Source organism: Anolis sagrei, chromosome 12, assembly GCF_037176765.1.
Source record: "Anolis sagrei isolate rAnoSag1 chromosome 12, rAnoSag1.mat, whole genome shotgun sequence".
Taxonomy (NCBI): Eukaryota; Metazoa; Chordata; class Lepidosauria; order Squamata; family Dactyloidae; genus Anolis; species Anolis sagrei.
Genome location: NC_090032.1, coordinates 15,062,041 through 15,079,236, shown reverse-complemented (window position 1 = coordinate 15,079,236; position 17,196 = coordinate 15,062,041). Strand labels below are relative to the sequence as shown.

The following is a 17,196-nucleotide window of genomic DNA, read 5'->3' as shown; positions in this document are numbered from 1 at the left end:
GTAGTTGCTGCGATTTATAGTTCACCTACAATCAAAGAGCATTCTGAACCCCACCAACGATGGAATTGAACTAAACTTGGCACACAGTTCTCCCATGGCCAACAGAAAATACTGGAAGGGTTTGGTGGGCAGTGTCCTTTGGTTTTGGAGTTATAGTTCACCTACATGCAGAGAGCACTGTGGACTCAAACAATGATGGATCTGGACCAAACTACAAGACTACTCAATATGTCCAAATGTGAACACTGGTGGAGTTTGGGGAAAATAGAATCTTGACATTTGGGAGTTGTAGTTGCTGGGATTTATAGTTCACCTACAATCACAGAGCATTCTGAACCCCACCAACGATACAATTGGGCCAAACCTCTCACACAGAACCCCCATGTGGGCCCCAGCAACGTGCGGCAGGGGATGGCTAGTGAATAAATAAATAAATAATCAAGGTGGCCAATTGCAACATTCACACTTGCCTCCAGCAGACAAGAGTTCTTTCTCCCATGCTGGACCTTCCACAGATATATAAACCCCACTTGCCCAGTTTCCATCAGACCTCACAACCTCTGAGGATGCCTGCCATAGATGTGGGAGAAATGTCAGGAGAGAATGCTTCTGAAACATAGCTATTCAGCCCAGAAAACTCACAGCAACCCAGTGGTTCCGGCCATGAAAACCTTCGACAACTCATCACGATGGTCTCTCTGTTCTCACAAAGGTGTGATCAGCGGGAGTGGAGGGGTAGGCAGGCAGGCAAAACATTTACAGCAAAAGAAAGAAGGGGACGGGGCAGGAGGTGCTGGGCTGCACAGAACGGATCCCCTCCCATAATCCTTGCACACTCTTCAATGGAAGGACCTGCCAACCATAGGCAAATCCATAGGCAGAAAACACAGGGAAGCCATCTCCAACCTGTGTCAAGAGTACAACTCAAACGTCTGGGGAGAGTTGTCACCCAACACATGCCCAAGGTCCTGGGGGTGGAGACCGGTGACACACATGAATGCATACACAGAAAAAGCTGCCTTGAGGTAGACGCAGTTCCATCCCTGTATCAACATCTTCCTGGCTAGATCGTCAGAATAAGTATTTGCATCTAGCTCTTTTTTTCCACCAAAATGAGGAGAAGCCATGGCAGTTGTGGTGCACCAAAGAGAGTGCTGGGCCCATAACCCTCTTGGAAAAGGCTGGTCTGCTCAATGCTTCCAGCATTGAGCAGACCAGCCTTTTCCAAGAGGGTTATGGGCCCAGCATCCTGTCTACAACAGCCTTTTGATTCTCTTCGTTCGCAGCTCCGTTCCCATAACTTATGAAGCAGTGGAAACGTGGAGACTGGAGACCACTTGCGGTGGGAATGTGAGAAGAAGACCTGGAGTGCTGCTCCCCGGCTTGGGAATAAGCAAGATCATCTAGGGCAGTGGTTCTCAACCTGAGGTCCCCAGATGTTTTTGGCCTACAACTCCCAGAAATCCTAACAGCTGGTAAACTGGCTGGGATTTCTGGGAGTTGTAGGCCAAAAACATCTGGGGACCCCAGGTTGAGAACCACTGATCTAGGGAATTCCCTTCCCTAGACGATATCTCTTATTTTCTCCCCTTCACTCAGTGAATCTTGACGGCCAGATCTTTGAGGAAAACGATTCCACCCTCATGCCTGACTATAATGTATAATATTATAATGCAATACAATATAATACTACTAATAATACAATATTATAATTACATATTTCATATTACCTGTAATATTACTAATAATATTACAATATATTACTAATATTACAATAATATTGCAATATAATACTACTACTACTAATAATACAATATTATAATTATATATTTTATATTACCTGTAATATTACTAATAATATTACAGTATATTACTAATATTACAATATAATATTACGATATAATACTAATAATACAATATTATAATTATATATTTTATATTGCATGTAATATTACTAACAATATTACAGTATATTACTAATATTACAATATAATACTACTAATAATACAATATTATAATTATATATTTTATATTACATGTAATATTACTAATAATATTACAATATATTACTAATATTACAATATAATATTACAATATAATACTAATAATAATAATACATTATAATTATATATTTTATAATACATGTAATATTACTAATAATATTACAATATATTACTAATATTAAAATATAATATTACTAATAATAATACAATATTATAGTTATATATTTTATATTACATGTAACATTACTAATAATATTACAATATATTACTAATATTAAAATATTACTAATAATAATACAATATTATAGTTATATATTTTATATTATAGGTAATATTACTAATAATATTACAATATCTTACTAATATTAAAATATAATATTACTAATAATAATAATACAAAATTATAGTTATATATTTTATATTACATGTAATATTACTAATAATATTACAATATATTACTAATATTACAATATAATATTACTAATAATAATACAATATTATCATTATATATTTTATATTACATGTAACATTACTAATAATATTACAATATATTACTAATATTACAATATAATATTACAATATAATACTACTAATAATAATACAATATTATCATTATATATTTTATATTACTTGTAATATTACTAATAATATTACAGTATATTACTAATATTACAATATAATACTATTAATAATACAATATTATCATTATATATTTTATATTGCATGTAATATTACTAATAATATTACAGTATATTACTAATATTACAATATAATATTACGATATAATACTAATAATAATACAATATTATCATTATATATTTTATATTACTTGTAATATTACTAATAATATTATAGTATATTACTAATATTACAATATAATACTACTAATAATAATACAATATTATAGTTATATATTTTAGATTACATGTAATATTACGAATAACATTACAATATATTACTAATATTACAATACTACTACTAATAATAATACAATATTATAATTATATATTTTATAATATATGTAATATTACTAATAATATTACAATATATTACTAATATTACAATATAATACTACTACTAATAATATAATATTATAATTATATACTTTATAATACATGTAATATTACTAATATTACAATATATTACTAATATTACAATATAATATTACTAATAATAATACAATATTATAATTATGTATTTTATATTACATGTAACATTACTAATAATATTACAATATATTACTAATATTACAATACTACTACTAATAATAATACAATATTATAATTATATATTTTATATTACATGTAACATTACTAATAATATTACAATATATTACTAATATTAAAATATAATATTACTAATCATAATACAATATTATAATTATATATTTTATATTACATGTAATATTACTAATAATATTATGATATAGTGGTATGGTGCGATATAGCAATGTTTAATGCTGATATTGTACTATGCTAATAATATAATATATTATATGTATATACATCTTGTAAGCCGCTCTGAGTCCCCTTTGGAGTGAGAAGGGCGGCATAGAAATGTCGCAAATAAATAAATAATAAGTAAATATATATCTGGGGCAAATCCCTTTGTGTCTCCTTGGATGGGGTCTTTGCCCCTTGATGCTCCACCGCTTTCAAAAAGATGTTCTCTTTCTCCTGTTCCGCACCTAATTCCCCCGGAATCAAATTGGGAAGAGATCCATTCCAGGAGCCTGAGCTCACAGGATGCTCTTGCACAATATGGCAGGAAGTGAGACGCAGGGTGGGGGGGACAGACAAAAGGACACTGGATTGTGGTGTAAAGGACACTCAGGGGAGGGCAGCTATGCATCACACATATGCAATAGTGAACATGCATGCTGCGTCCCTCTCCACCCCCACCCTTGGGATGTATACCAATGAGCATGAATTGCCGATGTAGAAAAGGCTGGAAGACAGAGCTTGGAAATGGTACTATATTAAACATTAACTATTTTTAATTACAGCTGCAGTTCAATATAAGCAGATTTGCCTGTAGCTTAGTAGCTCTCAGTCTGTGTGAGGTCTTTGCGGGAGAAGGGCCTCAGTGTGAAGTAGGCCTCAGTGTTAGTTCACCTCAGTAGGAGAAAGTCCTCAGTCTGAGGGATCCCTCAGTGTTAGCAGACCTTAGTCTGTGAGAGGTCTCTGTGGGAGTTAGTATGAGAAGACCCCAGTATTAGTTCGCCTCAGTGTATGAGAGGTGTCAGTCTGAGAAAGCCCTCAGTGTGAGACAATGCCTGATTGGGATTTCTCTTAGTGTGAGAGAGCTCTCGGTGTGAGAAAGGCCTCAGTGTTAGTAGGCCTCAGTGAACAGAGGCGTCAGTCTGAGAAAGCCCTCAGTGTGAGATAATGCCTCATTGTGAGTAGGCCTCAGTTTGAAGAAGGCTTGGTGTGAGAAGCTTTGGTGAGAGGAAGCCCAGGTTGAAGGTGTATGAGAGGCGTCAGTCTGAGAGAGCCCTCAGTGTGAGAAAATATCTCAGTGGGAGAAAGAACACCTTAGTGGGAGAAAGGCCTCAGTGTGAAGTAGGCCTCAGTGTTAATTCACCTCAGTAGGAGAAAGTCCTCAGTCTGAGAGATCCCTCAGTGTTAGCAGACCTGTCTGTGAGAGGTCTCTGTGGGAGAACGATCTCAGTGTGTTAGTAGGCTTCAGTGTTAGAAGGCCCCAGTTCGCCTCAGTGTATGAGAGACGTCGGTCTGAGAAAGCCCTCAGTGTGAGAAATGCCTTATTGGGATTTCTCTTAGTGTGAGAGAGCTCTCAGTGTGAGAAAGGCCTCAGTGTTAGTAGTAGTAGTAGTAGTAGTAGTAATAATATAATAATAATAATAAAATAATAAAAAAGTCATATGGCCATTTCAAAATAGAACACAAGTAAAAAAACAAGGCAACAAGGTGAAGACAGCAGCCGATCTTCTATTTATAGTCAGAATCTTATTTTTCAGGTTCTTCTTTCAGGAAATCTGTGTTAGTAGGCTTTAGTGAACAGAGGCGTCAGTCTGAGAAAGCCCTCAGTGTGAGATAATGCCTCTGGGAGAAAGGTCTTACAGTGAGAGAGCTCTCAGTGTTAATAGGCCTCAGTTTAAAGAAGGCTTGGTGTGAGAAGCTTCGGTGAGAGGAAGCCCAGGTTGAAGGTGTATGAGAGGCGTCAGTCTGAGAGAGCCCTCAGTGTGAGAAAACGTCTCAGTGGGAGAAAGAACACCTTAGTGGGAGAAAGGCCTCAGTGTTAGTTCACCTCAGTAGGAGAAAGTCCTCACTCTGAATTGTTGAACGCGGAGCTTGCGACTGGTTTACTGACTGTGATATATATTGATTGTTTTTAACTGTTATAACTGTTTAATTGCTGTTTTTATACGTTTATCTGTATTATTATGTAGGCATCAAATTGTGCCTTTTTTGTAAGCCGCCCTGAGTCCCCTCTCGGGGGTTGAGAAGGGCGGGGTAGAAGTACACGAAATAAATAAATAAATAAATTAGTTGAAGGCCATCGTGTGTGAAGCTCCAGTGTGAAGGTGACTGTGTAAAAAGCTACTGTGTGAAGCTCCTGCGTAACTTTGGTGTGAGAGGAAGCTCTGTGAGAGCGAAGCTGTTTATCTGCATGAGAAAGAAGCCCAGCATGGAAGTAAAGAAGGAAGTGTAAAGAGTCCCTGAGTCCCCCCTCAGGGGTTGAGAAGGGCAGGGTAGAAGTACACGAAATAAATAAATAAATAAATAAGTTGAAGGCCATCGTGTGTGAAGCTCCAGTGTAAAGGTTACTGTGTAAAAAGCTACTGTGTGAAGCTCCTGCGTAACTTTGGTGTGAGAGAAAGCTCTGTGAGAGCGAAGCTGTTTATCTGCATGAGAAAGAAGCCCAGCGTGGAAGTAAAGAAGGAAGTGTAAAGAGTCCCTGAGTCCCCCCTCGGAGGTTGAGAAGGGCAGGGTAGAAGTACATGAAATAAATAAATAAATAAATTAGTTGAAGGCCATCGTGTGTGAAGCTCCAGTGTGAAGGTGACTGTGTAAAAAGCTACTGTGTGAAGCTCCTGTGTAACTTTGGTGTGAGAGCGAAGCTGTTTATCTGCATGAGAAAGAAGCCCAGCGTGGAAGCAAAGAAGGAAGTGTAAAGAACTTTGGAAGAGATAACATTGGTCTCTGTGTTTTGTTCTTTTTATCACTTTGGGCAGCTGTTGCTGGATCACGCTACTACTAATAAGTTACTCTGCTATACATTCATGGGGAGGGTCTTTTGTTATGAAGTCCACTCCCTCAACAATGGTCCCATTTCCAGGCTCTGTGAAGGGAGTATTCCTTTCTGCCACCCCACTCAACTACCCAAGCCTTGTCAGGAAATATGAGTATATTCCTCCTCCTCCTCCTCCTCACCGCTTCCCTGCTCACCTGCGTACAAACTTGGAGGTGAACTTGCTGAAGAGACTCCCTGACGCGCCCCTCCGGCCTTGGCTGTTCCCAGAGGGCGAGGCAGGCGTGAGGCCATAGGAAAGGTTCTGCTGGTCCCGGACCTGCCGAAGCTGCCCGGCATGGAAGGTGCTGCGGCTGGAGACTCCCCGCGGGAAGTTGGTGCGGTCCGGGAGAGCGCTGCTGATGTTGTGGGCCGAGGGAGAGGCGACAGGGACTCTCTGGGGAGCAGTGCTGTGGAGCAGAAGGGAAAAGAAGGCGGGGAGAAAGGAGGTCATGGAAGTACTCGCTTGGGAGCCATGGAGCAGGCCATACAGGAAGATCTTTGGGCAAGCGTGCCCTGGGTAAACCACATCTAATTTTTACGGCTGTCAACTCAAACGATCTTGGGAGAAGTAGCTACATGAGATACCATATATACTCGAGTATAAGCCGACCCAGATATATTATTTTTATTATCATAATGTAATGCAATATACTGTATATACTCGAGTATAAGCCTAGTTTTTCAGCCCCTTTTTTAGGCTGAAAACTCCTCCCTCGACTTATACTCGAGTTAAGGTTATTTATTATTTTACTCTGTTATTAGTAAAATCTCAGTGGGAGAAGTCCTCAGTGCTAGTAGGCCTCAGTCTGAAGAAGGTCTGGTGTGAGAAGCTTCACACTGAGAGGAAATCCAAGGTTGAAGGTGTATGAGAGGTGTCAGTCTGAAGGACCCTCAGTATGATAAAGTGTCTCAGTGAAAGAAAGCCCCTGGTGTGAGAGCACCCTCAGTGTGAGAAAGCCTCAGTTGGAGAAAAGCCTCAGTATGAGGTAGGCCTCAGATTAGTAGGTCTCGGTTTCAAAGCCTGGTGTGAGAAGCTTCAGTGAGAGGAAGCCCAGGTTGAAGTTGTATGAGAGGCATCAGTCTAAGAGAGCCCCCAGTGTGAGAAAACGTCAGTGAGAGAAAGGCTTCAGTGTTAGTAGGCCTCCGTTTGAAGAAGGCTTGGTGTGAGAAGCTTTGGTGAGAGGAAATCCCAGGTTTAAGGTGTATTGGAGGTGTCAGTCTGAAGGAACCCTCAGTGTGAGAAAATGTCTCAGTGAACGAAAGCGCTCAGTGTGAGAGCATCCTCAGTGTGAGAAGGCCTCAACTGGAGAAATGCCTCAGTGTGAGGTGGTCCTCAGAGTTAGTAGGCCTCGGTTTCAAGAAGGCCTGGTGTGAAAACCTTCGGTGAGAGGAAGCCCCAGGTTGTAAACATCCAGTGTGAAGGCTGCTGTGTGTAAAAACTACTGTGTGAAGCTCCTGTGTAACTTCGGTGTGTGAAGAGGCTCTATGAGAGCAAAGCTGTTTATCTGCATGAGAAAGAAGCCCAGAATGGAAGCAAAGAAGGAAGTGTAAAGAGCTTTGTTCGTGTCATGGAAACCTTGCTCTTGTCAATAGTGCAACCAAATTATTTTACTACCAAAAAAAGCCCTCAGTGTGAGAGAATGCCTCATTGAGAGAAAAGCCTTAGTCTGAGAAAGGCCTCAGTGTTAGTAAGCCTCAGTTTGAAGAAGGCTTGGTGTGAGAAGCTTTGGTGAGAGGAAGCCCCAGGTTGAAGGTGTATGAGAGGCATCAGTCTGAGAGAGCCCTCAGTGTGAGAAAATGTTTCAGTGAGAGAAAGGTCTCAGTGGGAGAAGTCCTCAGTGCTAGTAGGCCTCAGTCTGAAGGAGGTCTGGTGTGAGAAGCTTCACACTGAGAGGAAATCCAAGGTTGAAATGTGTCTCACACTGAATGAGAAAGAAGCCCAGCATGGAAGCAAAGAAGGAAGTGTAAAGAGCTTTGTTCGTGTTATGGAGACCTTGCTCTTGTCAATAGTGCAACCAAATCATTTTACTACCAAAAAAAGCCCTCAGTGTGAGAGAATGCCTCATTGAGAGAAAAGCCTTAGTCTGAGAAAGGCCTCAGTGTTAGTAAGCCTCAGTTTGAAGAAGGCTTGGTGTGAGAAGCTTTGGTGAGAGGAAGCCCCAGGTTGAAGGTGTATGAGAGGCATCAGTCTGAGAGAGCCCTCAGTGTGAGAAAATGTTTCAGTGAGAGAAAGGTCTCAGTGGGAGAAGTCCTCAGTGCTAGTAGGCCTCAGTCTGAAGGAGGTCTGGTGTGAGAAGCTTCACACTGAGAGGAAATCCAAGGTTGAAGTGTGTCTCACACTGAATGAGAAAGAAGCCCAGCATGGAAGCAAAGAAGGAAGTGTAAAGAGCTTTGTTTGTGTCATGGAAACTTTGCTCTTGTCAATAGTGCAACCAAATCATTTTACTACCAAAGAAAGCCCTCAGTGTGAGAGAATGCCTCATTGAGAGAAAAGCCTTAGTCTGAGAAAGGCTTCAGTGTTAGTAAGCCTCAGTTTGAAGAAGGCTTGGTGTGAGAAGCTTTGGTGAGAGGAAGCCCCAGGTTGAAGGTGTATGAGAGGCATCAGTCTGAGAGAGCCCTCAGTGTGAGAAAATGTTTCAGTGAGAGAAAGGTCTCAGTGGGAGAAGTCCTCAGTGCTAGTAGGCCTCAGTCTGAAGGAAGTCTGGTGTGAGAAGCTTCACACTGAGAGGAAATCCAAGGTTGAACTGTGTCTCACACTGAATGAGAAGGAAGCCCAGCATGGAAGCAAAGAAGGAAGTGTAAAGAGCTTTGTTTGTGTCATGGAAACCTTGCTCTTGTCAATAGTGCAACCAAATCATTTTACTACCAAAAAAAAGCCCTCAGTGTGAGAGAATGCCTCATTGAGAGAAAAGCCTTAGTCTGAGAAAGGCCTCAGTGTTAGTAAGCCTCAGTTTGAAGAAGGCTTGGTGTGAGAAGCTTTGGTGAGAGGAAGCCCCAGGTTGAAGGTGTATGAGAGGCATCAGTCTGAGAGAGCCCTCAGTGTGAGAAAATGTTTCAGTGAGAGAAAGGTCTCAGTGGGAGAAGTCCTCAGTGCTAGTAGGCCTCAGTCTGAAGGAGGTCTGGTGTGAGAAGCTTCACACTGAGAGGAAATCCAAGGTTGAAGTGTGTCTCACACTGAATGAGAAAGAAGCCCAGCATGGAAGCAAAGAAGGAAGTGTAAAGAGCTTTGTTTGTGTCATGGAAACCTTGCTCTTGTCAATAGTGCAACCAAATCATTTTACTACCAAAGAAAGCCCTCAGTGTGAGAGAATGCCTCATTGAGAGAAAAGCCTTAGTCTGAGAAAGGCCTCAGTGTTAGTAAGCCTCAGTTTGGAGAAGGCTTGGTGTGAGAAGCTTTGGTGAGAGGAAGCCCCAGGTTGAAGGTGTATGAGAGGCATCAGTCTGAGAGAGCCCTCAGTGTGAGAAAATGTTTCAGTGAGAGAAAGGTCTCAGTGGGAGAAGTCCTCAGTGCTAGTAGGCCTCAGTCTGAAGGAGGTCTGGTGTGAGAAGCTTCACACTGAGAGGAAATCCAAGGTTGAACTGTGTCTCACACTGAATGAGAAGGAAGCCCAGCATGGAAGCAAAGAAGGAAGTGTAAAGAGCTTTGTTTGTGTCATGGAAACCTTGCTCTTGTCAATAGTGCAACCAAATCATTTTACTACCAAAGAAAGCCCTCAGTGTGAGAGAATGCCTCATTGAGAGAAAAGCCTTAGTCTGAGAAAGGCCTCAGTGTTAGTAAGCCTCAGTTTGAAGAAGGCTTGGTGTGAGAAGCTTTGGTGAGAGGAAGCCCCAGGTTGAAGGTGTATGAGAGGCATCAGTCTGAGAGAGCCCTCAGTGTGAGAAAATGTTTCAGTGAGAGAAAGGTCTCAGTGGGAGAAGTCCTCAGTGCTAGTAGGCCTCAGTCTGAAGGAGGTCTGGTGTGAGAAGCTTCACACTGAGAGGAAATCCCAGGTTGAAGTGTGTCTCACACTGAATGAGAAAGAAGCCCAGCATGGAAGCAAAGAAGGAAGTGTAAAGAGCTTTGTTCGTGTTATGGAGACCTTGTTCTTGTAAATAAAGCAACCATATTATTTGGCTATAAAGAAAAGCCTCCTATGGAAGAGATTTTTGTTCTTTTGTGGGTCACGCTCCTGCTGATAAGTTACTTTGCTGTGCATTTATGGAGAGGGTCTTTGGTTAATAAGCCCATTCGCCCAACACGTACCAGACAGAATAATCTGATACTGAACCCATTTGATGGATTGACCTGAAGTTAAAACCTTCCTCCATGTTCTCTCAGTTGCATTAATCAAATGCTCAGACTGGATTTGGAAACATGTGGGTGAGAGTCAATCAAAGTTTTCAAAAGATTTCACAAGCAGCCCAGGTCTGGCGATTCCCCTCCACTTACCTCCAGGACCTGAGCAAGCAAGTGCACTGGGAAAAGGCAAAAGTAAAGGGGCGGATCTGGCTCCCAGTATGGGGCAGAGGGCAGTCGGAGGACGGGACGGGGAAACAACACAGCTGCCCACTTGCCTGGGTCGCTGTGCCTCACAGTTATTGTCAGAGGGGGGTAGCGAGGGCTTGGAGGGGTGCACCGAGGCGGACATGGATTTCTGGTGCTGGCGCGGGCGCGCAGAGCTCACGGCGGCGGAAGCTGAAGCAGTGGAAGCCCTGGAACCCGGAGTGGTTAGGCTATGGGGGGGAGAAAAACAAAACAGGCAGGGAGAAGCAGACGTTTTAAAAGGGAGGAGGATGGAAGAACAGGGAAGGATGGCCAGTTGTATCCATAGCTGACCCAAAGATTACCATCATGTTGCAAACTTCGGTCTTAAAGGTGTTTTGGACTTCAACTCCCACCATTCCTAACAGCTTCAGACCCCCTTCCTTTTCCCCCTCAGACACCTCCAAGGTCATGTGGCCAACCTGACTGAATGGAGCGCTGTTACCTTCCCACAGATGCGGTCTACCTCACACTGAGGCCTTTCTCCCATTGAGGCGTTCTCTCACACTGAGAGCTCTCTCAAACTGACACCTTTCATACTTAAGCAGCTGAGCGGGGGAAAGGAAGGGGCCTGAGGCTGTTAGGAATGTATTTATTTACTATATTTGTAAACTTTCTCAGTTCACGGGCAACTCAAGGCGGTTTGGTATGAGTGGAAGTCCAAGACACCTGGAAGACCAAAGCTTGCCCATGCCTGATGGGTTCCCATCTAGAATGGGGGCATCTCTCAAACCTTGGTCCTGAATTTGTCAGTTGCGGTTCTAAAAGCCCTCCTCTATATTTTGGAAGGTGTAAGATGGGAAAGTTCTTTCCCCCTAATTCTCAAGCATCTCACGCATGAGCAGCTTCACATCTGCCTGTGCTACACTGTGCTGGGTTGTTACTACAGCAGAACTTTTGTGTCCTGTGCAACCTTCTCCCAGAGGAGAGAAGCTAGTCCTCTTATAAGTCATCTAAAGGTAAAGTTTTCCCCTTGACATTAAGTCTAGTCGTGTCTGACTCTGGCGGTTGGTGCTTATCTCCATTCAACGCTGAAGAGCTGGCATTGTCCGTAGGTACCTCCAAGGTCATGTGGTCAGCACGACTGCATGGAGTGCCACCGGGATTGTGGCGCAGCTGGCTGAGTGTCAGCTGCATTAAGATCACTCTGATCAAAAGGTCATGAGTTTCCAACCAATTGTGTGTACCCTGTTGTCGACCTTTGCAACCTAAAAGACAGTTGCATCTGTCAAGTAGGAAAATAAGGTACCACCTTAAAGTGTAGGGAGGCTAAATTAACTGATTTATGAGGCCATAAAGAAGACTCCAGCAAGGCATTCCAGCGGGGAAGCATGCGGGGAATGCGGAAGTGCTTCATCAGCGTCGCAGATGGACGATGAAAGCGACAGCTCCCCTCGCGGCCAGAAAAAGTTAAATAGCCTTTGTATATGACTGTATATGTTTGTATGTCAAAAATTGGCATTGAATGTTTGTCATATATGTGTACACTGTAATCCTTCCTGAGTCCCTTACGGGGTGAGAAGGGCGGAATATAAAACCTGTAAATAAATAATTAAATAAATAATACCTTCCAGCTGGAGCGGTACCTATTGATCTACTCACATTTGTATGTTTTCAAACTGCTAGGTTGGCAGAAGCTGGGGCTAATGACAGGAGCTCACCCTGATTCCTAGATTTGAACCGCCGACCTTTCGGTCAGCAAGTTCAGCAAGTTTAACCCACTGCATCACCATCGACATTAATATATTTCAGAAATGGACAATTTTAGCCCTCCAGATGATGCATGATTACTATTCTCATCCATTCTAGTCAGCACAGCCAACAGTGATAATATTGGAAGTCACAGAGATAATAATAATAATAATAATAATAATAATAACAATAACAACAATTATATTATTATTATTATTATTATTATTATTATTATTATTATTATTATTATTAAAGACTCTGGCACAAGCCAGTCAAGGTGGTCCCAGTGGTGATTGGCACACTGGGTGCAGCACCTAAAGACCTTGGCCTGCACTTAGACACAATCAGCGCTGAGAAAATCACCATCTGCCAGCTGCAGAAGGCCACCTTACTGGGATCTGCACGCACCATTCGCTGATACATCACACAGTCCTAGACACTTGGGAAGTGTCCGACATGTGATCCAATACAACGGCCAGCAGAGTGATCTTGTCTGCTGTGGACTCATCTTGTTGTGTTTCAAATAATAATAATAATAATTATAATAATAATAATAATAATAATAATTACAACAACAACAACAACAACAGGAATAATAACAACAGGAAAAACCCAGCCGCTATCAAGACCTCAAAATCGGACTGCAAAGGCTCTGGCATAAACCAGTACAGGTGGTCCCAGTGGTCATTGGCACACTGGGTGCCGTGCCAAAAGATCTCAGCCGGCATTTGGAAACAATAAACATAGACAACATCATGATCTGTCAACTGCAAAAGGCCACCTGATTTGGATCTGCGCGCATCATTCGAAAATACATCACACAGTCTTAGACGCTTGGGAAGTGTTCGACTGTGCTTTTGTGTCAATAATAATAATAATAATAATAATAATAATAATAATAATAATATTTTTTATTTGTACCCCACCATCATCTCCCCAAAGGGACTCGGGGTGGCTCACAGAAGCCCTTCAAGTGCCACATGCAGATAGCAATACATAAGTATAAATACAATGACATAAGCATAATCAGATGTGGAGGGACATTATTTGCCAGCACCAATGTATTAGTTTAACAGATTTCTATACCACTTTATCAGACTTGGAACCCCCTGGTGGCGCAGCAGGTTGAACTGCTGAGGTGCTGAACTTGCTGGCCGAAAGGTCGGCAGTTTGAATCCAGGAAGCGGGTGAGCTCCCGCTGTTAGCCCCAGCTCTTGCCAACCTAGCAGTTTGAAAACGTGCAAATGTAAGTAGATCAATAAGTACCGCTTTGGAAGGAAGGTAATGGCGCTCCATGCAGTAATGCCACCACATGACCTTGGAGGTGTCTAAGGACAACGTCAGCTCTTTGGCTTAGAAATGGAGATGAGCACCAACCCTCAGAGTCAGACATGGCAAGACTTAAAAACCTTTACCTGTACCTGTACCTTTACCTTTAATTATTAGGCTTGGAAGTCCTCAAGGTGTTCATAAAATGGAATCACTTATATTCTAGATGAGAATTGTCTCTGCCTGATAAGAAGCTCCTAATTTCAAATTCCATTTGCTCCACCATATATTGGTACCATTTATTTACTGTCCATTTTGATTTATCTTTCCACCCTAATACTATTACTGCTTGTGCACATTCTATTATTGCTTCTTTTATTTCCCTTTTATTTCCCGTTTCCTCTCTTTCCCCTAATGCCGCCATTTCCTTTGTTATGACCCACTCATTGCCTCCCAACTTCAAACAAACAGTTTGGATTTCCTCCCATTTTCCCCTCCCTGCCATGGATACAGCTGGTAATAGGTAAATGTACATCCCGAGGGAAGCAAGATATACAATATACAACCCGGTATATGTGTATATAGGTCAAGGAGAAACTTGATGTGCGGGTGGGAAATGGATATGGATGGAGGATAGACATCTGATGGAGGGATCTGAAGCTCTGACAAGAGCCTTGTGATCAGGCAAAAAGAAAATACAGGATGTGTGTATGTATGTGTTTATGTTGAGTATGTGCATGTGATGGATGGAAAATGAAATAGGTCACCAAGGGCTGCTTCTTTGTGGAAAAATGGAAAAATGGGGAGAGCCTAAAGCCAGGTTTTTCTTTTGCACCGACTTCTTCTTTGCCTCAGAAGAGCACAAATCCCACCCAGATGATGCCGGTTGGAGAAAAGGGGACAGAGAGGACGCCTTTGGAAATAGAAGGTCCAATCCTCAGCTTTGCTTTTTCTCCACCAGCTTGTTGGGCTGAAGGATATCTTAAAACTAGCCTTGGAGGGCTTGGGCGATATCTCGTTGTGCGAGTAGGATTGTCTTCCAAGATGGGTGTCCTGGCGGTGGGTCTGTAGGTGACCGTGGAGCCCTCTTCTTGATCTGCATCTTCTCCCGCAGTGAGGGCATTGGTTTCCAGGTGGAAGGCAATTGGCTTGACGCACCTTCCTCTTGGCACGTTTCTCTATTTCGCCCTCCATTCATGCCGCTTCAAATTCTACAGCACTGCTGGTCACAGCTGACCTCCAGCTGGAGCACTCAAGGGCCAGGGCTTCCCAGCTCTCAGTGTCTATATCAGAGTTGTTAAGCTTGGCTTTGAGCCCATCTTTCAATCTCAATTAACTGAGGTTAATTGTAATGAATTTTTACCTGTGTTAAATGTTTTTAATGTTTAAATTATTTTTGTACTGTTGTGGGCATCGCATTGTGCCGTTTTGTAAACCGCCATGAGTCGCCCTCGGGCTCAGAATGGCGGTATAGAAGCATAGTAAATAAAATAAATAAATAAATTTTTCCTGCCCTCCAACATTCCGTTTTCCATTCTTAAGTTTGGAGTACAGCAACTACTTTGGGAGACGGTGGTCGGGCATCCGGACAACATGGCTGGCCCAGCAAAGGATATAGATTATGTGGATCATAATAGTGCACTGAGGAGCCAGGTACTTGTTTATAAAGCCACTGTCCTCCCAACCCTGTTATACCCCTGCAAAACATGGACTGTCTACAGATGTCTACTCCTCGAATGATTCCATCAGCGTTGCCTCCACAAAATCCTACATATCTCTTGGGAAGGCAGGTGGGAAAATATCAGCGTATTGGAAGAAGCAAAGACCACCAGCATTGAAGCGACCCTCCATTCTTGCCTCATCAAATTCTACAGCACTGCTGGTCACAGCTGACCTCCAGCTGGAGCGCTCAAGGGTCAGGGTAACCCAGCTCTCAGTGTCTATGTCAGAGTTTTTAAGCTTGGCTTTGAGCCCATCTTTAAATCTCTTTTCCTGCCCATCAACATTCCGTTTTCCATTCTTGTGTTCAGAGTAGAGCAACTGCTTTGGGAGATGGTGGTCGGGCATCCGGACAACGTGGCCAATCCAGCGGAGTTGATGGGGCAGGACCACTGATTCAATGCTGATGGTGGTTGGCTTCTTCCAGCACGCTGACATTTGTCCACTTGTCTTCCCAAAGATTTTCCAGATTTTCCGGAGGCAATACTGACGGAATCATTCCAGGAGCTGCATGTGACGTCTGTAGACAGTCCACGTCTCGCAGGCGTATAGCAGGCTTGGGAGGACAATAACTTTATCAACAAGCACCTTGGTATCCCTATGGATGTCCCGGTCCTCAAACACTCTCTGCTTCATTCGGAAAAAAGCTGCACTTGCAGAGCTCAGACGGTGTTGTATTTCAGTGTCAATGTTAGCTTTTGTGGAGAGGTGGCTGCCAAGGGAGCGGAAATGGTCAACATTTTCTAATGTTACACCATTAAGCTGTGTTTCTGGCATTGGCATTGTTGTTATTTTTTGTTTATTGCTTTCTTGTTTATTGATGTGTTGTTGGGCTTGGCCTCATGTAAGCCGTTCCGAGTCCCTTGGGGAGATGGAGGAGGGTATAAATAAAGTATTATTATTATTATTATTATTATTATTATTATTATTATTATTATTGGAGAGGGATGGGCGGGTGACTGAAAACATATCCTGTGTTTACGCCGTAGCAAAAAAAAAAAGTTGGTTCTCCTCTGTTGCCAACATATGCTTATCCTCTAGGTTGGCACACTGGTGATGTGCTTGTGTACATGGTGGCCTGAAAGTCACCCAACCAATCTCTATAGGAGTCAACCCAAAAAGCACGTCGTTGCGTTGTTGTGCTATTGTTAATGTTTACTGCTGCTTTTTGTTTATGAGTTTCATATTGTTTTGTATTGCTGTTGTTGTTGTTTTTGCTGATGTATTGTGGACTTGGCCTCATGTAAGCCGCACCGAATCCCTTGGGGAGATGGTAGCAGGGTATAAATAAAGTATTATTATTATTATTATTATTACTATTATTACTATTATTATGATGATTACTTGGCTTTCTGGACTCGGCTTATGAAAAGTTCAATGTGTTGTGGAAGCCTTTCATGGCCCGAATCACTGAGTTGCTGGGAGTTCTCCGGGCTGTGTGGCTATGTTCCAGAAGCATTCTCTCCTGACGTTTCGCCACATCTATGGTAGGCATCCTCAGAGGTTGTGAGGTTTGTTGGAAACTAGGCATGTGGGGTTTATGTATCTGTGGAATGATGTCCAGGGTGGGAGAAAGAACTGTTTATTTGAGGAATGTGTGAATGTTGCAATTGGTCGTCTTGATTAGCATTGAATGGTCTTGCAGCTTCAAAGCTTGGCTGCTTCCTGCCTGGGGGAATCCTTTGTTGGGAAGTGTCAGCTGACCCTGATTGATTCTTGTCTGGAATTATGACAGTG

The 17,196-nt window shown here is 42.2% G+C and overlaps 1 protein-coding gene across 10 annotated transcripts in view; it reads right to left on the bottom strand.

Moving 5' to 3' along the window:
- MARK2 (microtubule affinity regulating kinase 2) overlaps positions 1-17,196 on the bottom strand; it is a 220,298-nt gene that overhangs the window by 13,174 nt on the left and 189,928 nt on the right. For 6 of the 10 annotated variants that reach the window (XM_060758466.2, XM_067472467.1, XM_067472466.1 and 3 more), the window contains exons 15-16: positions 10,812-10,970; positions 6,413-6,664 (exon numbers count right to left, since the gene is read on the bottom strand). In XM_060758466.2, the coding sequence (XP_060614449.2) occupies positions 6,413-6,664; positions 10,812-10,970 (411 nt within the window). The remainder of the gene's footprint in view (positions 1-6,412; positions 6,665-10,811; positions 10,971-17,196) is intronic. The other 4 variants (XM_067472469.1, XM_067472471.1, XM_067472470.1 and 1 more) reach the window with 1 other exon arrangement.